Consider the following 22559-nt stretch of genomic DNA (forward strand, 5'->3'; position numbering starts at 1 on the left):
GCCAAATCATAGCATCTCACTGCCCCACTGCTACCATCTCCTCTACGTAGACGCTCTACAATTACATCTGGTCATCTTTATGCCATTTACACTACCAGCATACACTACCAGACGCTGTCTGTTGTCACCCCTCGTCTCAGTACCACCCTGCAGCAGCCCCCCTGCCCTGCTGACTGCAGCTCAGGGGTAACACTGGGTGGCCCCGCACCCAGCTCCGCAGGGGCAAGGAGAGCAGCAGCGCAGGAGGAGGAAGAGACCATGAAAATGAGCCCCAACAGGGAAGGAATTCTATCAGCTTACACTACAGCAAACCCACGTGTTAAAAACCACAGAAAATGCATAATTTCAGTTCAATGGGTTGTGATCCCAAAAATCCAAGCATTAGAGGAAGGAGCACTTAACGCATGAGAACAAGAACTCTCCTTTGCTGGCAGAACAGACACAAAGAGGGGGGGCGGGGAGGGGGAGGGCATGCTTGTATTCTCACGACTGCCTTGACAGGCTCCGAGGTTTTGGCCAGGACAACCACTTGAGCTCCTCCAGCAGTCTCAGCCAGGAGCAAGCCAACAGCGAGCTGCTGCCAGGGGTGGCAGGGAGCAGGCGCGGGGCGGGCTGGCGGGGGGCTGCAGTGTATTTGCAATTATCTCTCTTCCATAAGAGGATGAGACTCCCTGCACGATGCTGGCAGGCACGGTGGCAGCATGGACCCTGCCTGCAGAGGTGGCCATAAAAGGGAACCCTGCGCCGGGCTGCTGGCTGTCCAGCCCCCCCGTGCCTGGGAGGGGGGGTACCTCCACCCAGCGCCCCAGCACCTTGCAGCTCAGTGCTGGCTCCCAGCCCGGCACAGCTCCCCGGTGCTGCCTCAGCACACCTTGAATACACCGTGGGAAGCTCAGAGGGACACAGACTTATCCCAGCACCAGTTTCAGAGGCTGGCCTCTCTCCACCACCCTCCAACCCCCCAGAAGCCCACACCATAGGGGGCACCTCGCACCCCCAGCATTCAACTGGACTCCTTGCAGAGAAGACTACTTCTTCCAAGAAACAAGGCTTAAAATCCTAGTGGCAAGGCTGATTCCTATATGCTTGGCATAATCTGCAAACAAACAGATGTTGCCACTCCCCAAGACCAAATTTGCCTCCAGGAGTGTTACCTGGAACTGTGGATGCTAAGGAAGAAACAGGACAGGCGGCACCCTCTTGTGCAGCCCTAGGAGGTGACCCCGCTGGGAGACACCCCAACCATCAGTGGTCTTGGTTGCTCCTGGTCACATTTGATGAATTTAAAGTTGCAGAAGGAGAGACCTTTGCTGAAGAAGCACCCATGGAGCTGCTTACCTGGCAGCACCACCTTTATTCCCACAGCATTGGACCTGGTGGTGGCTACTGGCTGCCCCAGCGGTAGGGTGTTCCTTCTCCAGACCTCCACTTCACACTGGTACGTCCCCTCATTGGCAGCCATGGCATCACGCACGCACAGGCTGAAGGATGTGGCAGCCTTCGTCAGCTGGGCTTTTCCCTGGAAGCGCAGCTGTGCTGCTCCCCAGGCCATGGTGCCGTTGGGAAAGACCCGGACCAGCTCGTAGTGGTGGTAACTGGGTAGGCTGGGCTGGAAAAACCACCCCACGGACACCGGCACGTCCTCGAGGGTGTAGCTGGCGCTCACTTGGCAGACGAGTTCCAAATTCTGCCCATATCTGACAATGGCATTTCGGCTTCTCAGCATGGCATGCAGACCGAGACCTGCCCAGGAGGAGAGAGCCCTTGGCACCGGGAGAGAAGTCCTGCCCCATGCCACCTCACTGCCACCCTTCCCGCACAGCATCGTCCCCTCTGCCCCAGCCACTGCAGCTCCACGGCAGCCAGCAGCCCTGCCACTCTCCCCCGAGTCACACTGCACTCTTCCAGCCCCACGAGGTCCCTGGCCCTCTCCTCCCTTGCCACCCCTGCTCTCCCAGCCCCCCAGGCAACCCTGAGTCCCCTCTCTTCCAGGGTCCCCAGTGTGTGTCCCTCCCCCGGCAGGCAGACAGGGATCCTCTGCTGCTGCCCTGTTTGCTGCTTCTTTCCACCCTCCGCAAAAGCCAAAATGCTCCTGTGGTCCAACCAGTGGTCTATGGCACCCAGCCCAGCAACAAGAAAGGCAAAACACCTTAAGTCACAGCCAAAAGCTGCCTCTCCGTAAACGCGCCCCTTCCAGCAATCAAAGGAGGAAAGAGGGGGGCATGCCATGGTGGGGAGGTGGGCTGTTCTCAGGCAGAAGGAGCAATCAGGTGCCAGCACCAGTGGTGCATCTCTGACAAAGGTCACCGCAGGACTCAGCAAGTGCCTTTGTCGAGCTTAATCACTGTAAGTATGCCGTGAGAACAGGTATTTTGTATTTCAAGTTAAGGAGAAGGTCAGAAGGACCTGCTGAGCAAGCCACTGCCTTTCAGGTCTCTGGGCATTTTAGCCGTTGTGTTCCACTTGTCTCCCCCCAAATATCTCACAGAGGACCAAGCACCCTGCTAGAAATGGGGAAACTGAAGCGCTCCAGGGTCAAGCCATCAGCCCCAGGTCACCCTGCAGCAGCAGCAGAGCTCAGGGCACAGCAGGGCTCTGTCCTACCCATGTATCCTCCTGCTTCTCCAGCCTTGCCTCCAGCATGCCCAGCCTCAAAGCCCACAAACAGGTGGCTCAACTCACCCATGGAGCTGACTGTCACTGCTGTCTCCCCCTCCTCTGTCCAGCTCCGGCCTTGGGACCACTCCGTCGCTTTGCACCCATACCGCCCGCCGTCACCCTCGTCCAACGTGTGGGGGATCACCAGGGTGAAAACACCGGAGCTCGCCTTCTCCAGCCGGAGCCTCCCCCGAGTCCTGCCATCCCGGTAGGTGCTGCCCAGGATCAGGGTGCCGTCCTGCTCCATGGTGGCCACCAGCACCTGGGGACCCGGGTGCTTCGGTGGCAGGTGCCACCACTGCACAGACACAGGGCTGGACGCTCCTTGCACCTCACAAAGGAGGATCAAGGCATCTCCTGCCATGACCTGTGGTGTGCTGGTGGACACGGACAGGCGCATCTGGCTCTCTGCAAACAACAGTTACTGCGTGGGAGGGGACATTGTTGTGCTCCTCAGAGAAAGCCAGAGATTTACGGCATTAAAGAGAGAGACTAGATAAAAGCCTTGACATTGGAAAAGGAAAGGAATGGTCTGAAATTTTCAACCAACCTTTTCTTATAACTTTGGAGAGAGCTTTGTGGTTTGGTGGTTTTTTTGGGTTGTTTGTTTTTTTTTTTTTTTTTTTTTTTTTGTCTTCTTTAATGTCTTTCCTGGGACATGGTTACATAAAGAAATACTTAAGAAATAGAGCCCAAACAGACAGCTCCTGCTGCATCAGAATAGGCATTATCAAGCTACCACAAGGAAACCAAGGGTCTCCTACACATCTTTGTTAGAGTGGTTTCTCACAAATCATCCCTCCAAAACATGGAGAGCACCCTGATAGAAATGGCAGTGCTCACCCCCTGTCCAGAAGTCCAGTTCTGCTGGGACATGCTGTGATCCTCAGGAACAGCGACAAGCGTTGCTCACAATTTACTGTACCAAAGACACTGGAGGGCCCCACCTCCCCAGAACTCCACCTATTTGCCCCAAAATCATTGCAAAGAGACTGAGCTAAAGTTTTACACTGTGTTGACAGTTGCTGCATCTGTCACGCTAATATTTGTCAGAGCGAGTACTTTTCTCAAGATTATGTACCAAAATCTACAGCACATTTGTGCTCTGGCTGCAAACAAGGTGAGGCTGGACTTGCAGCGTTCCCCAGCCAGGTTCACCACAGGCTTTACCCAGAAGAACAACCATTAGGATTTACTAACCTATTGGCTTCACATCAACTTGGATGCCTGATGACTGGTTGGTTTGGATGCTGTAAAAGTCTCCAGTCTTCACCTCTGAAACAGAGCAGCGGTAGGTACCGTTGTCCTTCAGCCTGACCTCGTAGATGGTGAGGATGTAAACAGCGTTGCTTTCCTTGAATGCTCGGAGCTGCCCCAGCTTGGCTCTCTCCTCGTATTCTTCCTCCCAAAACAATACCCCATGGGGGTCAACCCTGACCACTTCCATGCCGTTGAGGAGCCAAAGCACTTGGAAGTGCCTGCTGCTGCTCTTCTGGGCTCCCACCATGCAATGTAGCTGCAAGGTGTCACCTTCAGAAAGGGAGCTTTCAGCAGCAGCGATGCCCACGGAGAGGTCTCTGCCTGCGGGTAATGAAAAGCAAAGAGGGTGTTGGGTGGCCCTGCCCACGCTTCCCTCCCGCCCGGCAGCACTGATGGCTGTGCGGAGGGAAACGGGAGGGAATCCGCTGCTGAAACTTTTTCTTTCACTGGAAAAAGTGATCTGGATGAAAAATTTTGCTCATGGGACATGGTTGTCAGCTCCAGGCGGTAACCAGCAGTCGCAGATGGAGGAAGCAGCAGAGCTGTGAGGAGCTGCACTCCGCACTTCGGGGTGGCTACCCCCCCAAGGCAGAGCACTCGCCGGGATGGCCACGGGCCACAGCCCCCCCCCTCGGCTCAGGCATCCGAACCGAGGGCTGCCCTGGCCCAGAGGCATCGGCTTTTGCAGGGGGCTGCTCTGTCTGGCCTCCTGGAGCTGTTCTGCTTCATATAACAAATATCCCTTAAGGCAGAAAGAGGCACAAAGAGGCTTTATCACTCGGTGGTGGTTTTAGCTCTGCTGTCTGCAGTGGGAGAAAGCGCACGGAGGGCTGGCGTGCAAGCGGCTTGCCCGAATCTGATGCTGCTGGTCCCACACGCTGCAGCCCTCACTGCCTGCTGCGGGATGTTGGGCAAGAGATGCTCTCCAAGTTGGGCTAGTTCCTACAGAAAGCAGACACTTCGAGACTTGTCACAGCACGGGGAGGTCAGAGGGGAGCTAGAGGTGGTGGAGATCATCTCCTAGTCCCTATCCTGCCCCTTGTACCAACTAGCAGCAGTTGCTGAGCAAAGAGGGTAGGTGCCTGCCACCAAGCACGAAGCCATCTTCCCCGTGGCAGACCCTCTTGGGCGGTCAGCCACACCTGAGGTAAGGACCCTGTCTCTGGGTGCTATGGTATGATTTACCCTCCTTGCAGGGCATTCAAAGCCTCTGCTGCTAATACCCCTGGGTTTTGGCATCAGCCTGGCTGGAGACTGGCTGCAGGCTGCCCCAAAACGCTGAGCCATGACCCCACACGACAGCAGCATGGCCAAAAAACAGGAGGCAGGGCTGAGCCCCAACTCCCTGGACAGGGACCCTGGCTCACCCCACTCCATCTCCTTGGGTCGCCGCGGTGCCCCCCATGTCCAACAACAGAGGCAAGGCTGTGTGCTGTAGTTTGGAGGTAAAACAGAGCAGCTCCCAGACTGCCACTGGAAGGGCTTGAATAATTCATCAGAAGCAGAGTACCGTGTGACTTTAAGCACAGGTTCATAAACAGTTTGCAAACAGGAATCCCAGCCACTGCAGATACGTTTGGCATTCCCAAATACTTGCTGGAGAGTTTATAGAAACTGATGGAGCAGTTAGCCATGGTCAGAGTGGTCGCTGGCTCCCAGTGTGATGGGGTGCTCAGCCCTGCAGCCCAGGCTCTCCCACAGGGGACTGGAAGGAGACCCCAGCCCTGCAGATGTGATGGAGGGTTTGTACACCCGCTGCTGTTTCCCCCTGGCAGTACCAGCAGCTCTAATACAACCACTGTATTATCCTCTTACCACCATCACCCACTTTCTACCCTTAACAGCTACCACAGGGCAAACACTAAACTCTGACAAAGTTTTCTTATTTCTAAATGATCCTGTGGCACCGGTACCCAAAGTGACAGGTCATGATGAATCCTCTTAAACAAGCAGATGCAGGGAAGCGTGCCTACTGCCGTTGCTCACCAGGCAGCAGTAGACATGGAAAGCCATTGCTGCAAACGGTGCGTAGTAAGAGGAACAAAGCTTTGCCAGTCTGCCAAATTTCAGGAAGCAGGCTGTGACAGTGGGAGACCACACTTCCCACTATCTCCCCCTGATATCTTGCCCCTCTGAGCCACACACGGGGCGCTTGGTCCTTACCCATCTGTTTCTTTGGTTTTCTGCTCTGACTCAGCACCCTCCCCCGTGAGACACCAGTTCCCCTCACCACCCCAGCTCTGCAGCCTCCTCCATCCACGCTCAGGTGTGCGGACAGGATACACCACCTCCCCAGACGGGCTGTCAGTGACAGACTTGCTCCCATTTTACTGCACACTACTGCATATATTAAAAGGCATCAGCTAGAGGCAGCCTTGTCTTGGCTGCTTTGAGGTAAAAGTTACTGGTGGGAAAGAGAGATTTTCCATTCCCTTGGGCATGGCCACCCACACACAGCCGAGGGAAGAGCAGGCCAAGGGACCGCAGCCAGGAAGGGGCTTGTGGCAAGAGAGATGGCAGACAGGATACTCAGAGGAGTGGCAGCAAATACACAGTTCTACAAGATTCCCAGGGTACTGGGGACAGTGGAGTCTTCCCACCGCTCCTGGGTGAGGCGATGCAGAGCTTGCAGATCCAGGAGCCATGGGAAGCTGCTGGGCAGAGAGGAGGGGAGTAGGCAACTCTGGCAAGGGGCTGGTTTTCGAACTTTCCTATTTTAATCCATCTCATACATAGCAGTAGGTCTGTCCCCTCCTTCTAAATACCCAATACGATGCTCTGGAAACCATCAGACTGGTGAGAGCATGGACAGATAAGCCACCTCCAGCAGACACTAGAGCTGCTCAGCACATGCAGCACATCCCCGTGGCACCACGATGGGCAGCTGACTGTTGTGTACTTCAGTTTTTGAGGCCACGAGACCCTCGAGGCAGTCTAACAACACCGTTTTCTGCGCACTGGAGTTTAACGCTGCCAAGGAGCCAGGCTGCTGTGGGCACACACTGCTCTCTACGCTAACACCTCGCGTGGGCACACAAGGTTGCACGATCGCCGCTGGCACTAGAGGTTCAGCTGTGTGAACCTCAAAAGTGAGAAGCACCACAGGTCCTGAACCAGGAGCTGCCACGGCCCTCAGTGCCCAGTTGGAGGTGGCTGGACCCACCAGTGGGTCCCTGGGCTGCAGCAGATGCAGGTGAAGGCCACTGAAGGCTGCTGCTATAAAGCTTTGAATGCACAAAGGAGTTGGAGCCAACATGTGAGTTTGCAAGGACCTTACCCTGGCTTATGACCACCAGCAACGTCCTCCCTGTTTGCTTGCGGGAGATGACCTCCCACGTTCCATCAGGATCCTCAATCCACTCAGCTGCCTCGCAGTACAGCTGTCCCTGGTCGGATGGCTCCACTCCACCGATGAAAAGCTTGTACGTGGTGTTCCCAACCTTGTTCAGCCGCACATCCCCTGCCAGAAACCTGCGCGTGTAAGAGGACCCTGGCCTCAAGACAAAGTCCTTGGAGAGCGTGAGGACCTCCTCGGCATGGTGCTCTCCTGCTCCCTGAAGATGGTACCAGCCAACAGAGAGATGCGTGTGCTGGGCAGTGGACTTGGACACCTCACAGGTGAGTTCCACCACATCCCCTTCAGAGCGGGTGAGGACCTGGGCCACCATGGAAGCTGTGAGGGTGTCTGCAATCACTGAGCATGGGGGAGAAACACAGAGAACAGCTGGTCACAGGAAAAAAAAAGTCTCTTGGCCTCGATGGGCAGCCTGCTGGCCACTACAAAACTGTGGCCAGGCCCTAAGGGATCTGACAGCATAGGAGAAATTGCTTTTGTTGCTGATAGACAAGGCTTCCATCAGCCTACGTCAAGGTGTGAAGCAGTGGTTAAAACCTCAGCAGGGGAGAAAGTGCAGTGAATCCCTCTGCAGTACCCTGTTCAGTCAAACTACGGGCAGTATTAATTAGGCAGCCCCAAGGAAGTGAATGTCCGGCGCCCCGTGCTCCCAAGCGCAGGCTGGTACAACGCTGGGATAAAGGAGGAAATGGGTGAAATCCAAGTGGAAGTACCATACCAGCATGTAGACTCGGTGGGCTCACAGGAGGGCCTTTCCCTCTCCCTCTCCATCCCATTGCCTTCCCTCTCCCAGCGCTCAGCAGGAGCTGCTACCTCCCTCTGTCGGTGGGTATCCCGCTCGCGTCAAGCCCCACACCCTGACCTGAGAGGACACGAAGAGCTAATGCACAGAGCCCCAGAGCTCCTGCCCACCTAAGCGCTTAGCTGTGAAATGCTGTGGCTGCATCAGGAGCTGAAGTTACAGCCGGGCCATGGGACAGCAGGGGCTTCCTCTCCCTTCCCTTGCCCTGGCTGGGAGGCAACCGCCACAGCAACCTGCAAGGGGACATTTGGGCATCCCCCTACCTTGGCCACCCAGGGGGAGGATAGCAACCCCACAGTGGGGAGAGAGGGATAATTTGTGCTCAGTGGTCCCACTGATCACTCCCTTCCTCAGCTGCCCCTCTGCCAGAGACCCAGAGACATGCACTTCTCCCCAGCGCAAAGGCAGGGGCAGTGGAAACCTGCCTGTGTCTTGCCCGGCGGGGAGCGGGGCTTTCCTTCAGAACCCACCTGAGAGGTTGGTTTTGGCGCTGTAACTCCCAAAGTACCTCTCGTCGGTGTTGGGCGTGTGGCACTCGTACTCCCCGGCATCCTGGTCCTGCAGCTCGGTGATGTGCAGCAGGACGGCGTCCCCCTGCACCCGCTCCACGTAGATCCCCCGGCTGTGCACACGCTGGGTGTAAATGGCGTAGGGGAAGGAGGGGTCGATGGTGCTGACGATCTGCACCTCCCACTCAGGGGCCGAGGGCAGGTAGATGGACCACTGGAAGTTCTGCTCTGTCGGGCCCTGGTAGCCGCTCACCTTGCACCACAGCGTGACGTGGGACCCCCTCACGCGGTAGAGGGGTCCCTTCTGAACAGCCACCACCCGCTGGCCAGCGCTCCGACCTGCCGGCAAACAGCACGCGTGGCGTTTGCAGGGGTATATGGTACCCAAGGGCTGCACACCCAACATGGCAGCGGGTCTGGGTGTGCACAGGACTGCAACATAATACTGAAAAGAATTGCTGGGCAGTCTCATTTTTTTGAAGCACAAAGTCCGAGGGACTTCACACCCCTTGCAATCGTAAGAAGAAGTCCTGTAACAACAGATCTGCAAACTTTCTTGTCTCCTAGAACAACTAGGGGTCACACGACAGAGACCAGAACATCATAGCCACAGGGCTGTCAAGCCTGTTCATAGCTGGAAATATCTCTCAGCCAGCTGTTCAGAGGCAGCAGCAAGCAGGCTGAGATCACTGGAGGAAGCTTGTGGTGTGCTAAAATTAAGAGGGCCAAGCACTGAGGTCCTGCACAAGCTGGATGGGGAGAGCAGGTGCCAGAGCTGACCACTACCAGAGAAGGAGGTGCAGTGCAGAAGCAATGGGACAAGGGACCGCGGAGGGAACCAGCAGGCTGGGTGCTGCAGAGGTGCTCCATGGACAGAAACCAGGGAGAGTGTGGGAGAAGGATGCCAGCGAGAGCTCCTCTGAAGGCAGGAGGCACCGGGAGGCATCAAGGACTCCCTCTGTTTCTGCCTGCAGAGGGTTTGGGGAGGTGATGGCCACCTGTGCACCCTCCCCTCACACAGAGCTCGCAGTGGTGACACTCTGTTCTGGTGCCCAGCATGCACACTGAGCAAAACACCCAGAGGACATCAGCACTGGGTCAAGAATCAAGCATGAAGACCAGGCCAGGGAAAAGAGCTGGTGGCAGCACAGCCTAAGAAACCCTCAGAAACCCCCTCTCAAGGGAACGGGGGAGGAGGTAACCCTCTCTGCACCCCCAGCAGCCATGCAGCAGGGGTGTGCACGTCCCCTCACTGAAGCCCTGCCAGGGTCCATCTAGGCAAATGCTTTCAAGTGAAACCACGGTGCTGAAAGGAGAACATGCAGCAGCACTTCTTCCCAGGGCCACCAAGCCAGAGCAGCACTGGCGACAGGGACTACGCCAGGCACCCTGCTGAGCCACCTGCCTGCAAAGGTCCGGTCCGCACCAAGGGGGTGCCTTATTTCCCCCCTCACCTGCCCCAGGAAAGCCCCCACGACCAGGCAGGGCACTCACCCAGGAGGAGGAAGAAGAGGAAGGCACCCGCCAGGCAGCGCACCAGGCCCATGGCGAACAGCTCCGCTTGCGTCCTCTTCCAGAGGAGTGGTGGAAAGCTCTCGCGGGCGATGGTGACGGCTGTTTTTGAAAGTGGCTGGGAGGAAGCTGCCTGGTGCTGGTGGTTTCCGCTGCTTAGAAATGACGGGGAGAGGCTGGAGAGCGGGGTGCGACAGCAAAGCAGGACGTCTCTGGGAGGTGACAGCCGTCACCCTGGCCCCACACCACCTGGGCAACGGTGATGACCAAGGCCCCTGCTGCCACGGTGTGCCTGCCAGGTGCCCGGCACTGCCAGCTGTAGTTGTGCTGTCCGACTGCAGCTCACGGGCTAATCCTCCACCTCGCGACTCCCACTCGGTTGCACGGAATGGCTGTTAGCAGGGGGCAAGGGGCCAGACCCCGGGGAGGGATGGAGGCAGATTTCCAGGGCTGAAGCCCCCTCCAGCTATTTGTTTTCCATAGCTGCAGACAGCAGCGTGATGCCTCGGGTACAGGGTGGGATGGCACAATGCTCCCCAAGGACAGCGGACTAAGCTCTGCCTTGGGGTGCAGTGGGGCACCCCAAGTGAGATGTCTCTCCCACAGTACATCCCCCCAGCCAGCCCATTGGCAACATGGGCAGGAGGCTCTTTTGTGACAACCAGCCCAGCCAGCTTATCAGTTCTCAAAGGATCACCACACAGCCAGAAATGGTCCAGGAACGCTCTCCTGTAAGCGCATCCCATGGGCTGGCACCTGGGTGCAGGGGATCCCAGATCCGCACCGCTCGCAGGGGTGGTGGGACCCCGGGGAGCTGCGCTGGGGGGGCTGAGGCCAGGAGGCTGCTGGCACAGCCCGAGACAAGTGCTGGGGGGGCATCGGCTGCCACGTGGCATCGCGCCCGTCAGCACTGCAGGGCCTGGGGTATGTTGCTGCTCCTGCCCAGCAGGTGCCAGGGACACAGTGGGAGACTGATGGGCACATCCCAGGCAGGAAAAACCCAGCCTCTAGGCATGCAGCCAAACATCAGCAAGGGGCTTAAACCAGGGACACTCTTTAAAAGGTTTTATTTGGGATTTTCTGGGGGGTTGTTTAGATTGTGGGTTGTTTTTTTTTTAGTTGGTTGATTATATTTTTTTTTTCCCAGAAAGGATGGCAGCACAAGACATTTACCCCCGAGTCACGCTGCTCCTGCCATGCTGCTGGGGCAACGACTGAATATCTAAATTAGCTCAGGGATTCACAAGGAAAAACCAACTGTAAAACAAGTCCTTTTGCTTAATCCCATAGGACTCCTAGAGGGAATGAGATTCATGTAACAAACCAAAGCAAACATGAGGTCCCTCCTCTCCCCATTTAATAAACTGATTCACATGAAAGCCTGAGGGGCTGGGAGGTAGAGGCAGAGGCTCCTCATTGCAAAGCTCGTGCCTCCATTACCCAGCTCCTCACCACGCTGTGCGTGCGGCTCCCACGGCACCGCGCAGCTCTCCAGAAAGCCAAATCCAACCCAGGGAGATGGGCTGTTGCAGCAGGCAGGGAGGTCCCTGCAGGATCTCACCTGTCCCCTGCCACCCCCCACCTTGCTGCAATGAAATGGAGCAGCGGAGCAGCACCTGTTTTGAGCGAAGAGGGGGCAACGCAGGGCTGAAACCCATGCGCTGGCTCCTCAAAGGAGGTGAGCAGATACAGCAGAGGCTTGCAAGTGGTGGAGTGCCCCAGCAGAGCCGTTGGTGGGAAAAGCCTGCATCCTATGGCAGCAGGACACAGCCAAGCACACAGCCATAATAACTGTGTGGTCGGCTTCTGTTCCCGGCTGCAAGGAAGGAAAGGGATGAAGAGGATTGCTTTCCAAGAGCAACCCACTGCCAGCAGTGCCCCAGGGATGATCCTGCTGACAGCAAGCTGACCTGCTTACCACTTCGGAGGAGGGAAAAGCATCTCTGCTACAGTGACAGAGCAAATGGAAAGGAGACTTGGAGTTCAAACTCCGTAAGCTTCCGACAGTCAGTGTGCAGATAAACACAGACATGGGTACAGTTTAACTCCAAGCTTGCAACTCTAATGATGCATGAGTCGCTGTTCACATTTGCAACAGAGGAGCCGGGGAGAATAGGATTGCCTGGCCCAGCCCCATCACTAGCAATGACGATGCTCTATGGACAAAACCATCAGCTCCTTCTCCCTGGGACTGCGCAGTCTTAAACTTACTCTTTCCTTCCCTGGGAAATAAGTGCAACAAGACATAAGGCAGGGCTATTAACCACGCAAGGCAGGGTAGAGGAAGAGTATCAGAGAATCCTTTACAAAGACGGCGTTACCATTAGCAATCACACCAGGGAAGCCAAATCCATGGGGAGAAAGATCACCTTAGCCTTCTTTCCTGGAGATGGCACCAGATGGGAAGTGAGGGGGAAATACCCTTCTTGGATAGCACAAAGGGTCCCTGTCCATACCTGTAAGGAGCAGAGGACTTGCCTCCTCTAAGCCAGGCAGTACATGTGCCCGTGCACCTGACTTGGTGAGCTGAAGTGCTGTACCAGGACCACAGGCATTAAATGCTATTGATCTCTAGCCCTTGGCACAGCCTCACTACTGCCAGCACCTGCGCAGCAGGGTCACCTCAGTGCACCCCAGCAGAGTACCACTCCAGAGCACAAGGTTAGAGGTCAGGTCACCCACAGCACTGGCTTTGGCTTTCAGGCAGGTGATGACCATCTTTAATTGCACGCCTCCATACCCATTCTCCTTGCTCCTGCCTCCCTGGATGTCTTTGCAGGCACCCTTTTTGGATGCTGCTAGCCACTTTGGGCCAAAGCTTTCCAGAAAAGGAGCACCAAAAATGCAGCATGAAAAGTTTTACCAAGCCAAATGCAGCCAGGGTGAAGTTAGATTCTACCTAAAAGAGCACAGCAGCGATCTGCAACATCCATGGTGACTTGGAAACCTCCCAGACAGGCAAGTGCTGACCAGACACTCCCCTTGCACACTGCAAGGAGCATGGGGTGGAATGGGAATCAGGCAAGATCACTCCTGCGGCAGGGTAGAAATGCTGTGGAAGAAGCTGTTGAGGATGAAGGAGGTGACCCCATGGTCAGTGTTGGTTTTCAGGGGGAACAGAGTGCTGAGACCCAAAAGCAATTAGGCAAGTATAGAGGACAGGCTGCAGCTCAGATCCCCCGTCTGGCTATATGGTTCCCCAGGAGCTCCCTCACCCCATTTGGGTGCCTGGGCTTAGGGCAGCTGAAACCAGGACAGGGGCTGTGCTTTCCTCTGCCTGCAGCCACGGCAATTGCTGCTGGCTTCTACCCACCGCAGCAGGGGACTCAGCCTACCCCACCTTCTGAAAAGTGGCAACGAACCCCACCTTCCAAAGGAAACCAGACCTCAAACCATGGCTTGGGCAAATCTGGCTTTGCACAGGAAGGGTTTTCAGCCACTGCCAACGTTGCTTGCTCTGGGAGAAAAAAACCCTAGCTATTAAAAGGAAGGGTTCCCCCATGAGCTTTTAGCATTGCTATGCAACATCCCAGGTGAAAACAAACGGCTCTGGAAGACCCGCAAGCTCTGGGGCCTCTGCTCAGCCCCGTGGCTCTACCATCACCCCTCACCCCATCTGAGCCAGCCCCGAGTAATGACCTGCCCTCTGCATCTCCACTCACAGACGAGCACCCTGGGGCTCCCCGAGCACCGAAGCACGGGTGGCAAAGGAGCTAGAGACTAGTTGGAGCAGCAAGGTCCCAGAGGAGAGGCTGAAGGGGGCAAAGCCAACGCAGCCCTCTTCTCCCAGCCCCTCCTCACCCCTCAGTTTGTGCCACCTGTCCTGGAGCAGCGTGGACGGGAGCCTTGCTCCCCAGAGCCTTTTTGGAGGGGAAGGGCACGCGGCGCCTGCTTGGCTGTAAAGACCTCGGTGCCTTGCGAAGGGCAGCCGCCCGCAGCTCCCTGCGTTTTGGGCTGCTCTGGCGACCAAACCGGGCGAGGGAACACTGCCCAGGGGTGCCGGCTATAGGCAAGCTCTCCAAAAATGCTTCCTCTGCCTTTGCTCCACAGATCTCAGGAGCCACAGCCCCCACCCAGAAATGCCATTGCCACATACCAACAGTGATGACCGGGGAGGGGCAAAAGGACAGGGAGGGATGGGGGATGCAGCCTCGAAAGCAAGGGGCTGGCGCCAGGCAGGGCGGGGGGATGCGGAGAAGAGCACAGCATTAGCCGGGATAATCTGGCAGTCTTGGGGGATGTGCCAGAAGCCTACAGATAATCAGGGGAGCTGGTGCAACAGACTTTGAAGTCTGCCGTCAGGTTTTCTCAGCCCGGCTCAGACATCAAAGGCAGCTGGTTACTTCCCCAATTACAGAGTGGGAGCCAGCCGCTGCCTGGCTTCCCCAAGGCCGGCCGGCTCAGCGGCGATCCCCCGGGCACGCTCTCGTGGGCAGAAACCTCCTGACGGAGCACAAATGCCCAAATCCTCCAGCTCCTGCTGGAGCCAGGCTTGCTTTGCTGGGAGCTTGCCTCGCAGCTACATGGGCTTTTACCTTGGGCTCTTGGAGCCGAGCGAGATCATGGTGGATAAAGATCTCCCCACTGCTGTGCTGCTGAACCAAACCACGTGCCAGTCCCAGGGAAACCAGTCAGTCACGAAAACAGGGGGAAGTTTAACAAAGAAGAAGAAAATAGCAACCTTTTCTCACGGTGGCGGGAAGGACTGCTTCTCTTACTCAAATCCTGCGTGTCCTCGGCTCTTGTGGGACATGGCTCCAATGCATGGCAAGGACAGGGTCTTCATAAGCAACATGCACAGCAGCACGGAAAGGCTGTTGCGATTGTTTTGCACTGGAAAACACAATGTAACTGGTACAGAAACTGAAACAATTTTTAAAAGAGCATAATTGAAATCTAAGAACGGAACAGTCTGGGAAGCTGAGAAACACCCGTCCCACCTGTCCTGAGCAGCTGCAGCTTTCTAGGGCTCTGGCTGCTCTTAGTAGTGAGCTGCTAAGGCCAGCCTAGGAGAACACCCATGGCACTTCTTTGGTGAACTGGTGTTTGCACCATCATTTTTACTGCAAAAATATCAAACAAGAACAAAAATGGCTAGGGCACTGCAGAGACACCAAAGTCCTTCAGGAAAGGGGGATGGGTTGTTCCTGCTTGAATGCCATAGCAGTGGGCAGACACAGTGGTTCTGAATCTGTGCTGCCAGTGGAACACAAGCAGAGCCTGAGCTACATGCCACGTATCTTTTCCTAATAAAAAGTGCTCAATAGTTGTGGCCAACCCCCTCTTTTTAAAAAAAAAAAAATCGTCTACTTACACAAAAGGGCTGAAAAGCCTCAATTCTCTACGGCCATAGCTCCATGAGTGTTTGTAGTTTGCGCCAACAGTGCCTTTCTGACATAAATCTACTGGACACCTCACCTTTACTGCAGGCAGCAGAAAGCTCAGAGGGACAACATGCTGCTGGGGACCAGGAGGGATGCTGCACCAAGAGAGCTAATTCATCTCCTCCCAGCACCCCAGGAAGGAGACAACAGCGCAGGACCTCAGCAAAGAGGCATTGCTCAGCAGCTGCCCTTTCCTGCTCCACATCAGGCCACGCTCCGCTGGCTGCAGGGCTTGGCTTCTCCATAAATCCCGGTGATCCCCTTGCAGCAGCACACACAGGGCCCAAACATGTCACCACACCTGCAAGTGCAGCCCCTCTGCCCAGCTCTGCTCCTGCACGGCACCAGGAACGGCTACGTGCCATCCCCAAACCTCTCCGTGCCAGTGTTCAAAGCAGCATCAGCATCTTTTAAGCAAGCAGCATCATCAAAGACTGTTTGAAGCAGAGCGGAGGGTTGCATCTGGTCATTCCAGTTCCCCATGGACATGGTAAGGGCAGAGGGTGGGGAAGAGAGGAGGGACGTTAAGAGAGGGAAAGAGGGAGAGCAATCACAGTGGGCTGTTGTTCGGTAGGAACTGTAGGAACTTCTGTTGGGGAATACAGAACAGTATTATGTATTGGGAGAGAAGCTAGGTTTTAATACTAAGCTGCTTATTTAGGTCTCTAAGTTATGGAGATGCTGCACTTCAAAACTAATTAGATTGACAGAGCTTGGATTTGATTACAGGATTTTTCAGAAGCAAGAGGGTTTAAAAAAAATATATAAATTAAATAGCTGCCCTGGAAATGTTAGCAAGGGAATTAAACAGCCACTGCTGCAGCCAATTGTTAAATACATCTAAGCTAGGAAAAATGACAACTCCAGCTGCCAAACCCACTGCGCCAGTGGATGCAGTAGGGAGGTACTCTCTTAACAGGCCTGAGTGGAAGATGCACAAAATGTGTGTTTCCCCATCCTAGAGGTGGGTGAGGGTCTCCAAAGCCCTTCAGAAAGCACGTGCCCCCCTCCAATGGCAGTGTGTGACTCAAAGCGCACGGATTTTCCCCTGCCCTGACCCCACTGCAGCGAGCAGAGCATCCAGGAGCTGTAGGCAGGCAACTGCGGGGCTGGAGCTGAAGAGGGAGAGGCTGCAGGTCCCACAGGGTGGCACAAGGGCTACCCAGGGAAAGCCACCTGTGTAGACAGAAAGTCCCATGCTTACCAGCCAGGACACTGGTCTGCACCAGGGGAGTGTGGCATGCCCAGCACTACAAACAACAGGGGAGTGATATGCAGCTACGCTCCTGAAGTGATAAAGCAAGGTAGCAGTGGCAGAACTACACTTACAGCTCACCTAGCATGGAAGCCTTCACTCGTCTACCCCAACCAACTCCCTCTTTCCCCCCTCCCTCCAAGATCACAGGAAAAGCAGCGGTTTCACAAGGTCCAACAGCAGAACCAGAGCAGCCCTTTTTAAAATCCCAGAATTGCCAGCTTCTGTTCCTCTTGAAGCTCCTAAAGCATCCTTCACCCGTGAATATGAAGCTTCTCTCCAAGCACACATATGCAGATGTCCAAAGAAATGCAGCCTGGGGACCTTGACTCAAAACAGTTTTAACACGCTGGTTGGTGGTCTGGATGTGTTTAGCTACCAGTCAGCTGTACCTGGCTGTGCTGTAGATGCTCTGGTGCTATACGCTACCCTCTCACCTTCAGGTTTGGGTAGAGCACTCTGGATAACACCACCCCATGTTGCCCTCATTGCCACAGAAGCATCCCAAGAGCAGAATGCTGTGTAGACACTGTTGATGCTCCTGCTGCTGGTACTCCCCATTCGCACTAAAGGAGGACGTCTTGGCTATAGTCACAGAAAGGCTAAGTGATATTTACGCTAAGCCAAAAAATTTTCCTTCAAACAAAAGGCAGGAGCTGCAGTGAAAGCCTGCAGGGTACACAGCTCTGATTAAACAGAGATGTCAGGAAGAATTGCAAATGTACACATTAGATCTCACTTCTTTGTGCTCAGATTGTCAGCCCCAGTGTGAAAGCAGCTCCTCCCTCAGCATTGCCACTGAAGGGCTTGATAAAGTATGTGCCCATTACTGCAACACAGCAGCAGCTACCTTCCACCTAAGAGAGCCTGCAGCACCTCCCCTGCTATTCCCAGGGACATCTCACAGCACTGAAATGTGGGACTCTGTCAAGGTGGGAAGAGGTGACACTCAGGTGACATGCTGCTGCCACCACTGACCCAAGGTCAGGGAGGGTTTTAAACACAGCAATGCTGTGCCCAAGGGTTCTGAGAGCCATCTTATTAACACTGTACACAGTCAGGTCGAGGAAGGGGAATTTAATGAATAGGGACTTACCAGAGACCTTTCTGGATGAATGCAGGTGACCATGGGAGACAAAAGGAAGAGAGAAAGACAAAGATAACACCACCAGGCAAGGACACATTAGCACACACCTGAAAGGCTGCAGGAAACGCCATCAGCTTCAAAAGGACCTTAACATCTTATTTCTAAAGAAAATGTATACTTTTACCAGGCAGGGCACTCAGAGCTGAAGGGGCTCTCCCTGAATCATCAGAGATGGACATTTCTGAGCTAGAGGAAGAGGCTATGCTTGTCACCCCACAGTGACTTAGCAGGGGGGGGGGGGGGGGGGGGGAGAGAGTGGGCAGTGACAGAAAACAGCTGGTAAGGTCTGCCCCTGTGGAAGGCGGCCAAACATCTGATAAAGTAGGAAGCTACATTATCCTTTTAATTGCCAGAAGACTCACCTTATGGCAACGATTTTGCTCTAAATACTTCAAGAAGCCTGGTCTCTCACTGTTGGTACTGCTACTAGGAAAAACACCTTCAGAGGGGCTGGACACTGTGGATAACACACCAGGGACCTCAGTATGAGACTTGATTGACTCCAGAAGTCACATGGCAAGAAAAGGTGCATGGCTGAAGGCTAGGAAGGAGCCTGTGATGGATAAAAAATCACAATTAGAGTGGATTGGATCCATCCTCATAGCTGTCATCCAAGGACTATTCTTATGCAAAGGCAGAGATGTTATACAAGTGGAAAAAATAGACATTAAAATCCATCCTGGAACTGTTTTCACAAAACCGTAAGTTACGTGAGCATGGTTGTTACAGAGATCTGGAGGACCCATCGTCTGTCTCTTGGCTGAATGATGCCTGCAGCTATCTGCTGCGGCTTCCTTCCTCCCTCCCTAGCCCATCACTAGAGGGAGTTGCCAGTACCTTGTTTCTCACGGCCCCCACTGGCCTGGCCAGTGCTTTCATCCATTTGTCTTGCCCAGTTCTCAGGTCTCAGGTGAGCTGCACTTTCCTTTACAGCTAATGGTGAGAAATGGGTGTCTTCTGGTTCTTGTTCTAAAATGCATGTGTCAAGTAGGTCAGATAGATACCTAAAGGATGTAATTTATCTCAAAGCCAGGGTGGCTAGCCTGGGTGTTACAGATGAATCCCATCATTGTTATTGTGAGAAATGACTTTGCTTCGTACGAGGTACAATGCTCAGCACAGTGGTTGCCTGTCTGGAACTCAGACACTGAGCAGCATTTGTGTTATGACAGCAAGCAGCCGCTCAGGAGAAAGAAGTCCAAACACATCTTATTCAGAAAGAAAATCTCTCCCTTCTGCTTTGGCAAAGGAAATGTGAATATCTCTTTGGAGTCACTTCCCCACCAGAAACACTGAAGTGTCCTGGCATATTGTCTGGAGACCTTGTGAGGAATGAGACTACAAAACACTTGTGTGCGCCTGTGTGGTGCCAGCCTTGCAGATGATCTGCAGTGGGCACTGGGCTGGAGCTCTGCAGCTTGAGCTCGCAGCAGATGATTCAAGGATACGCCACAACAGAGCCCCACTCTGTCCCAGGGAGATGAGCACAGAAGAGCACGGTCCCTTAGAGGTGCAGAGAGACAAAGGCGAGGAGAGAGTCCTGAAGGGAAGAACAGGAACCAAAAGAAGGGAGGCAGAGGGAACGAAACAGTAAAGGAATGAACAAACAAGGCTGGGGACAGAAAGGAGGAGGATGTACGTGAACACCAAAGGGGAGGTTATAGCACTCCACTTGCATTCAGAACCTGCGCTTGGCTGTAGCCACATACAGCTTTCATATATCCAGGCAGATGCTGAGCAGCACGGATATTTTCCCCGTTTACTGTAGCCCCAGCATTCCAGCCATTGCACACCATGCCCAGCACCTTTGTCGAGCTAAAGTCAGCACAAAGGCAATAAAAGCCACAAAGCCAACACCAGTCCTGTCCTCTCAGACACCTCTGTGAGCTCTTGGATGCTCAGTAACTGGTACATTCCTATTGCTAGCTCTGCTGGAGCAGCTCTGGAGGCATCCTCCTTTCTCTCCAGTCCCACCCTTTAGGAGAATTTTGGGAATTTAGCATCTTCGAGACTCCTTACCATCTGTTGAATATGCCAAACCATTGGCAGGATCATAGAAACAAGGAACCAGACAGAGGACGTAAGCCAGGTTAAGCTGCCAACAAGAAACAGAACTTCATGTCCATCTATCTGCAGCTTCACTGTTCGCTTCTGAAGCCAGCAGAGCTGTACTCAGACTAAGCCTGTGGGCTAGTCTAAGGTCCGGTACATGCTGGAGTTTGTAAAATCCCACACGAACAAAGCATGATATAACACTAACTGGCTTTCACAAAGTCTGCTTTGGAAAGTCTTGCCTTTCTACCCCCTTGGCAGAGATGGAAGCAGACATGCACTTACACTTCTGGCACTTTGTGGAATGCAACTCGGCTGCCAGGGAGAGGAGAACAGCATGTCTTTGTGGCAGCTCTTCTGAGGGACCTGGAAATCCGCTGAACCTGGCTTCCTCAATAACCCAGGCATTCCCCTGGAGCTCTCAATCATCTGCTGGCTACAGCCTAATGCCGTTTTCCACAGTAACAGAAGGAGATGCCTGGCAAAGGGCTGACTGATAGAAGGCTACGTGCTGTATCTAAGGTGTATTTACCTTGCACAAGAATGAGTGGTGCCTTTTTCTTCAGTTTGCGTGTCCCACAGCTTCAATCAGTTGCTAAAGGCTCTTCCTTGAAACACCATCTGTCCCGATACCTGCCGGGCAGACCTCAGCCCCCTGCAATGAGAAATGTAGAAGATCCCACTGAAAAGGCAAAAGCCATACATTTCCTCGGAAGATTTGCATGACCTGGCTTTACCTTCGCATGATAAAGAGCAGGCAGGTCTTTTCACGCATTCTACTCAACACCAGTCAGCTTCAGCCCTGCGGAGGTTTTAGGACTGGCTCTGATCTGAGAGGGCCGTCAGCCAGAGCCATCGCAGCACAGCTAGGCTCTCGTAGAACACGTGCCGCCGAGCACATTGCCTGAGCCTGATGCTACATAAACCACTGACCTCTCAGGCTCTGGCACAAAAGTGCTTTTCAGGCTGCCTCTATGGCAGTAGGCAGCTAGATACCTCTATGGGCAGGTACCTGAGCTGAACCCATAGCAGATACAAGGTGATGCTGGAGACTCAGTAACTCCCGTCATTCACTGCAACACTCAGGCAGTTACTTGCAAGTATCCCCCTTCATCTCCAGGCTTCCAAGTTTTGGCTTTCTTTTTTTATGATAAAATCCTAGCATGCTTACAAGAACAGTATTAAGATCCAGGTCACCCTGGAGGGTGGGGGAGGCAAGAGGATTTCATAAAACTAATCCAAACTTACCAGTAAGCTATAACCTGCACAGCTAGAGGCCAACAACTGCTGTCCCACAAGCATGCCACACTTTACTCACAGATGCATTAAACGTCTACAGCTTCCAGAGGCTCTGCTGAGGGATCAGAGACCATTTATGATGTTTTTCTACCCCAGAGGATGGTCTCTGTCATGCCTTAAGAACTTACAGCTTGGTGCCACCTCCCAGCTTCCTGTAAGCGTGCTCTACAGGGGACATCTTTCCATGTCAGCTGCAACGTCACCGTCTGGAAAGAAGCCAAAGGTACATGCTTTGCTGTCAACTGGCCTGCACTGCAGCCACCTCGGACCGAGCACGCACCAGTCTGAACACAAACCTGCCTTGCCAAAGCCTGTCTTGGCCTCCCAAAACCACCTCTGCCCGAAGCAACTTCTGGTTGGAAAGCAAGCGTACTGGTTCTGGCTGGGAGAGAGTTAATTTTCTTCATAGCTGGTATGGGGCAGGTTTGGGTTTGTGCTGGGAACAGCGTTGATAACACAGGGCTGGTTTCGTTACTGCTGAGCGGTGCTCGCACAGAGCCAAGGGCTTCTCTGCCCCTCACCCCACCCCAGCAGCCAGCGGGCTGGGGGGCACGAGGGGCTGGGAGGGGGCACAGCCGGGACAGCTGCCCCCAGCTGGCCCAGGGGGGATCCCAGCCCACACAGCATCATGCTCAGCACATACACCTGAGGGAAGGAGGAAGGAGAGGGGGATGTTCAGTGATGGCGTTTGCCTTACCACGTGCTGCAGCGCTGCTCTCCTGGGGATGGGTTGACCCCTGCCTGCCCATGGGAACTGGTGAATGGATTCCTCGTTCGGTTTGCTGGCACGCGGGGATGTTGCTTTACCTATTAAAGTGTATCTCAGCCCAAAAGTTTTCTCACTTTCACCCTTCCGATTCTCTCCCCCATCCCACCAGAGGGGAGTGAGCGAGCGGCTGGGTGGTGGCTTGCTGCTGGCTGGGGTTAAACCACAACAGGTCACCTCCTCGCTGCGCTATCACCCTGTCCTTACACGGGTGCTGGGGGGAAAACATCTTAAATTCAGCCATCAGTAAGGTAAGCAGGAAGTTTACTTCCAACATTACCGATTTTTTCCTGGTACCTTGAAAAACGAGAAACCTCAGGAAGGGTTCAAGGAAGATTCAACACCTAATGCCCAGGTTTTACAGCAGATATTAAACACACACTCCTGTGACTCCTAGCCCTAGGTAATCAGAAACTCCCCCAACAAAAAGGTTGATTTACAGTGGGATAGAAACAGGTCAGACTCAGAAAACAGTTACATTCCCCAATTCATCACACAAAGGTGGGCAAATAGTTCAAACTTACTGTAAAATAGAGTTCGTGCTTATTTTACAGGGTAAA

At 54.2% G+C, this 22559-nt stretch overlaps 1 protein-coding gene across 4 annotated transcripts in view; it reads right to left on the reverse strand.

Annotated features, from left to right (window-relative positions):
* The window catches only part of LOC308058573 (immunoglobulin superfamily member 2-like), a 46885-nt gene extending 24337 nt beyond the window's left edge, over window positions 1-22548 (reverse strand). For 2 of the 4 annotated variants that reach the window (XM_080374532.1, XM_080374531.1), the window contains exons 1-6: window positions 10079-22548; window positions 8546-8923; window positions 7196-7612; window positions 3859-4239; window positions 2683-3066; window positions 1339-1743 (exon numbers count right to left, since the gene is read on the reverse strand). In XM_080374532.1, the coding sequence (XP_080230658.1) occupies window positions 1339-1743; window positions 2683-3066; window positions 3859-4239; window positions 7196-7612; window positions 8546-8923; window positions 10079-10130 (2017 nt within the window). In that variant the 5' untranslated portion in view covers window positions 10131-22548. Of the gene's footprint in view, window positions 1-1338; window positions 1744-2682; window positions 3067-3858; window positions 4240-7195; window positions 7613-8545 lie in introns of all 4 variants that reach the window. The other 2 variants (XM_080374530.1, XM_080374529.1) reach the window with 1 other exon arrangement.
* Window positions 22549-22559: the final 11 nt, after the last annotated feature.

The sequence above is a fragment of the Falco punctatus genome (assembly GCF_963210335.1).
Source record: "Falco punctatus genome assembly, chromosome: 2".
NCBI classification, from domain to species: Eukaryota; Metazoa; Chordata; class Aves; order Falconiformes; family Falconidae; genus Falco; species Falco punctatus.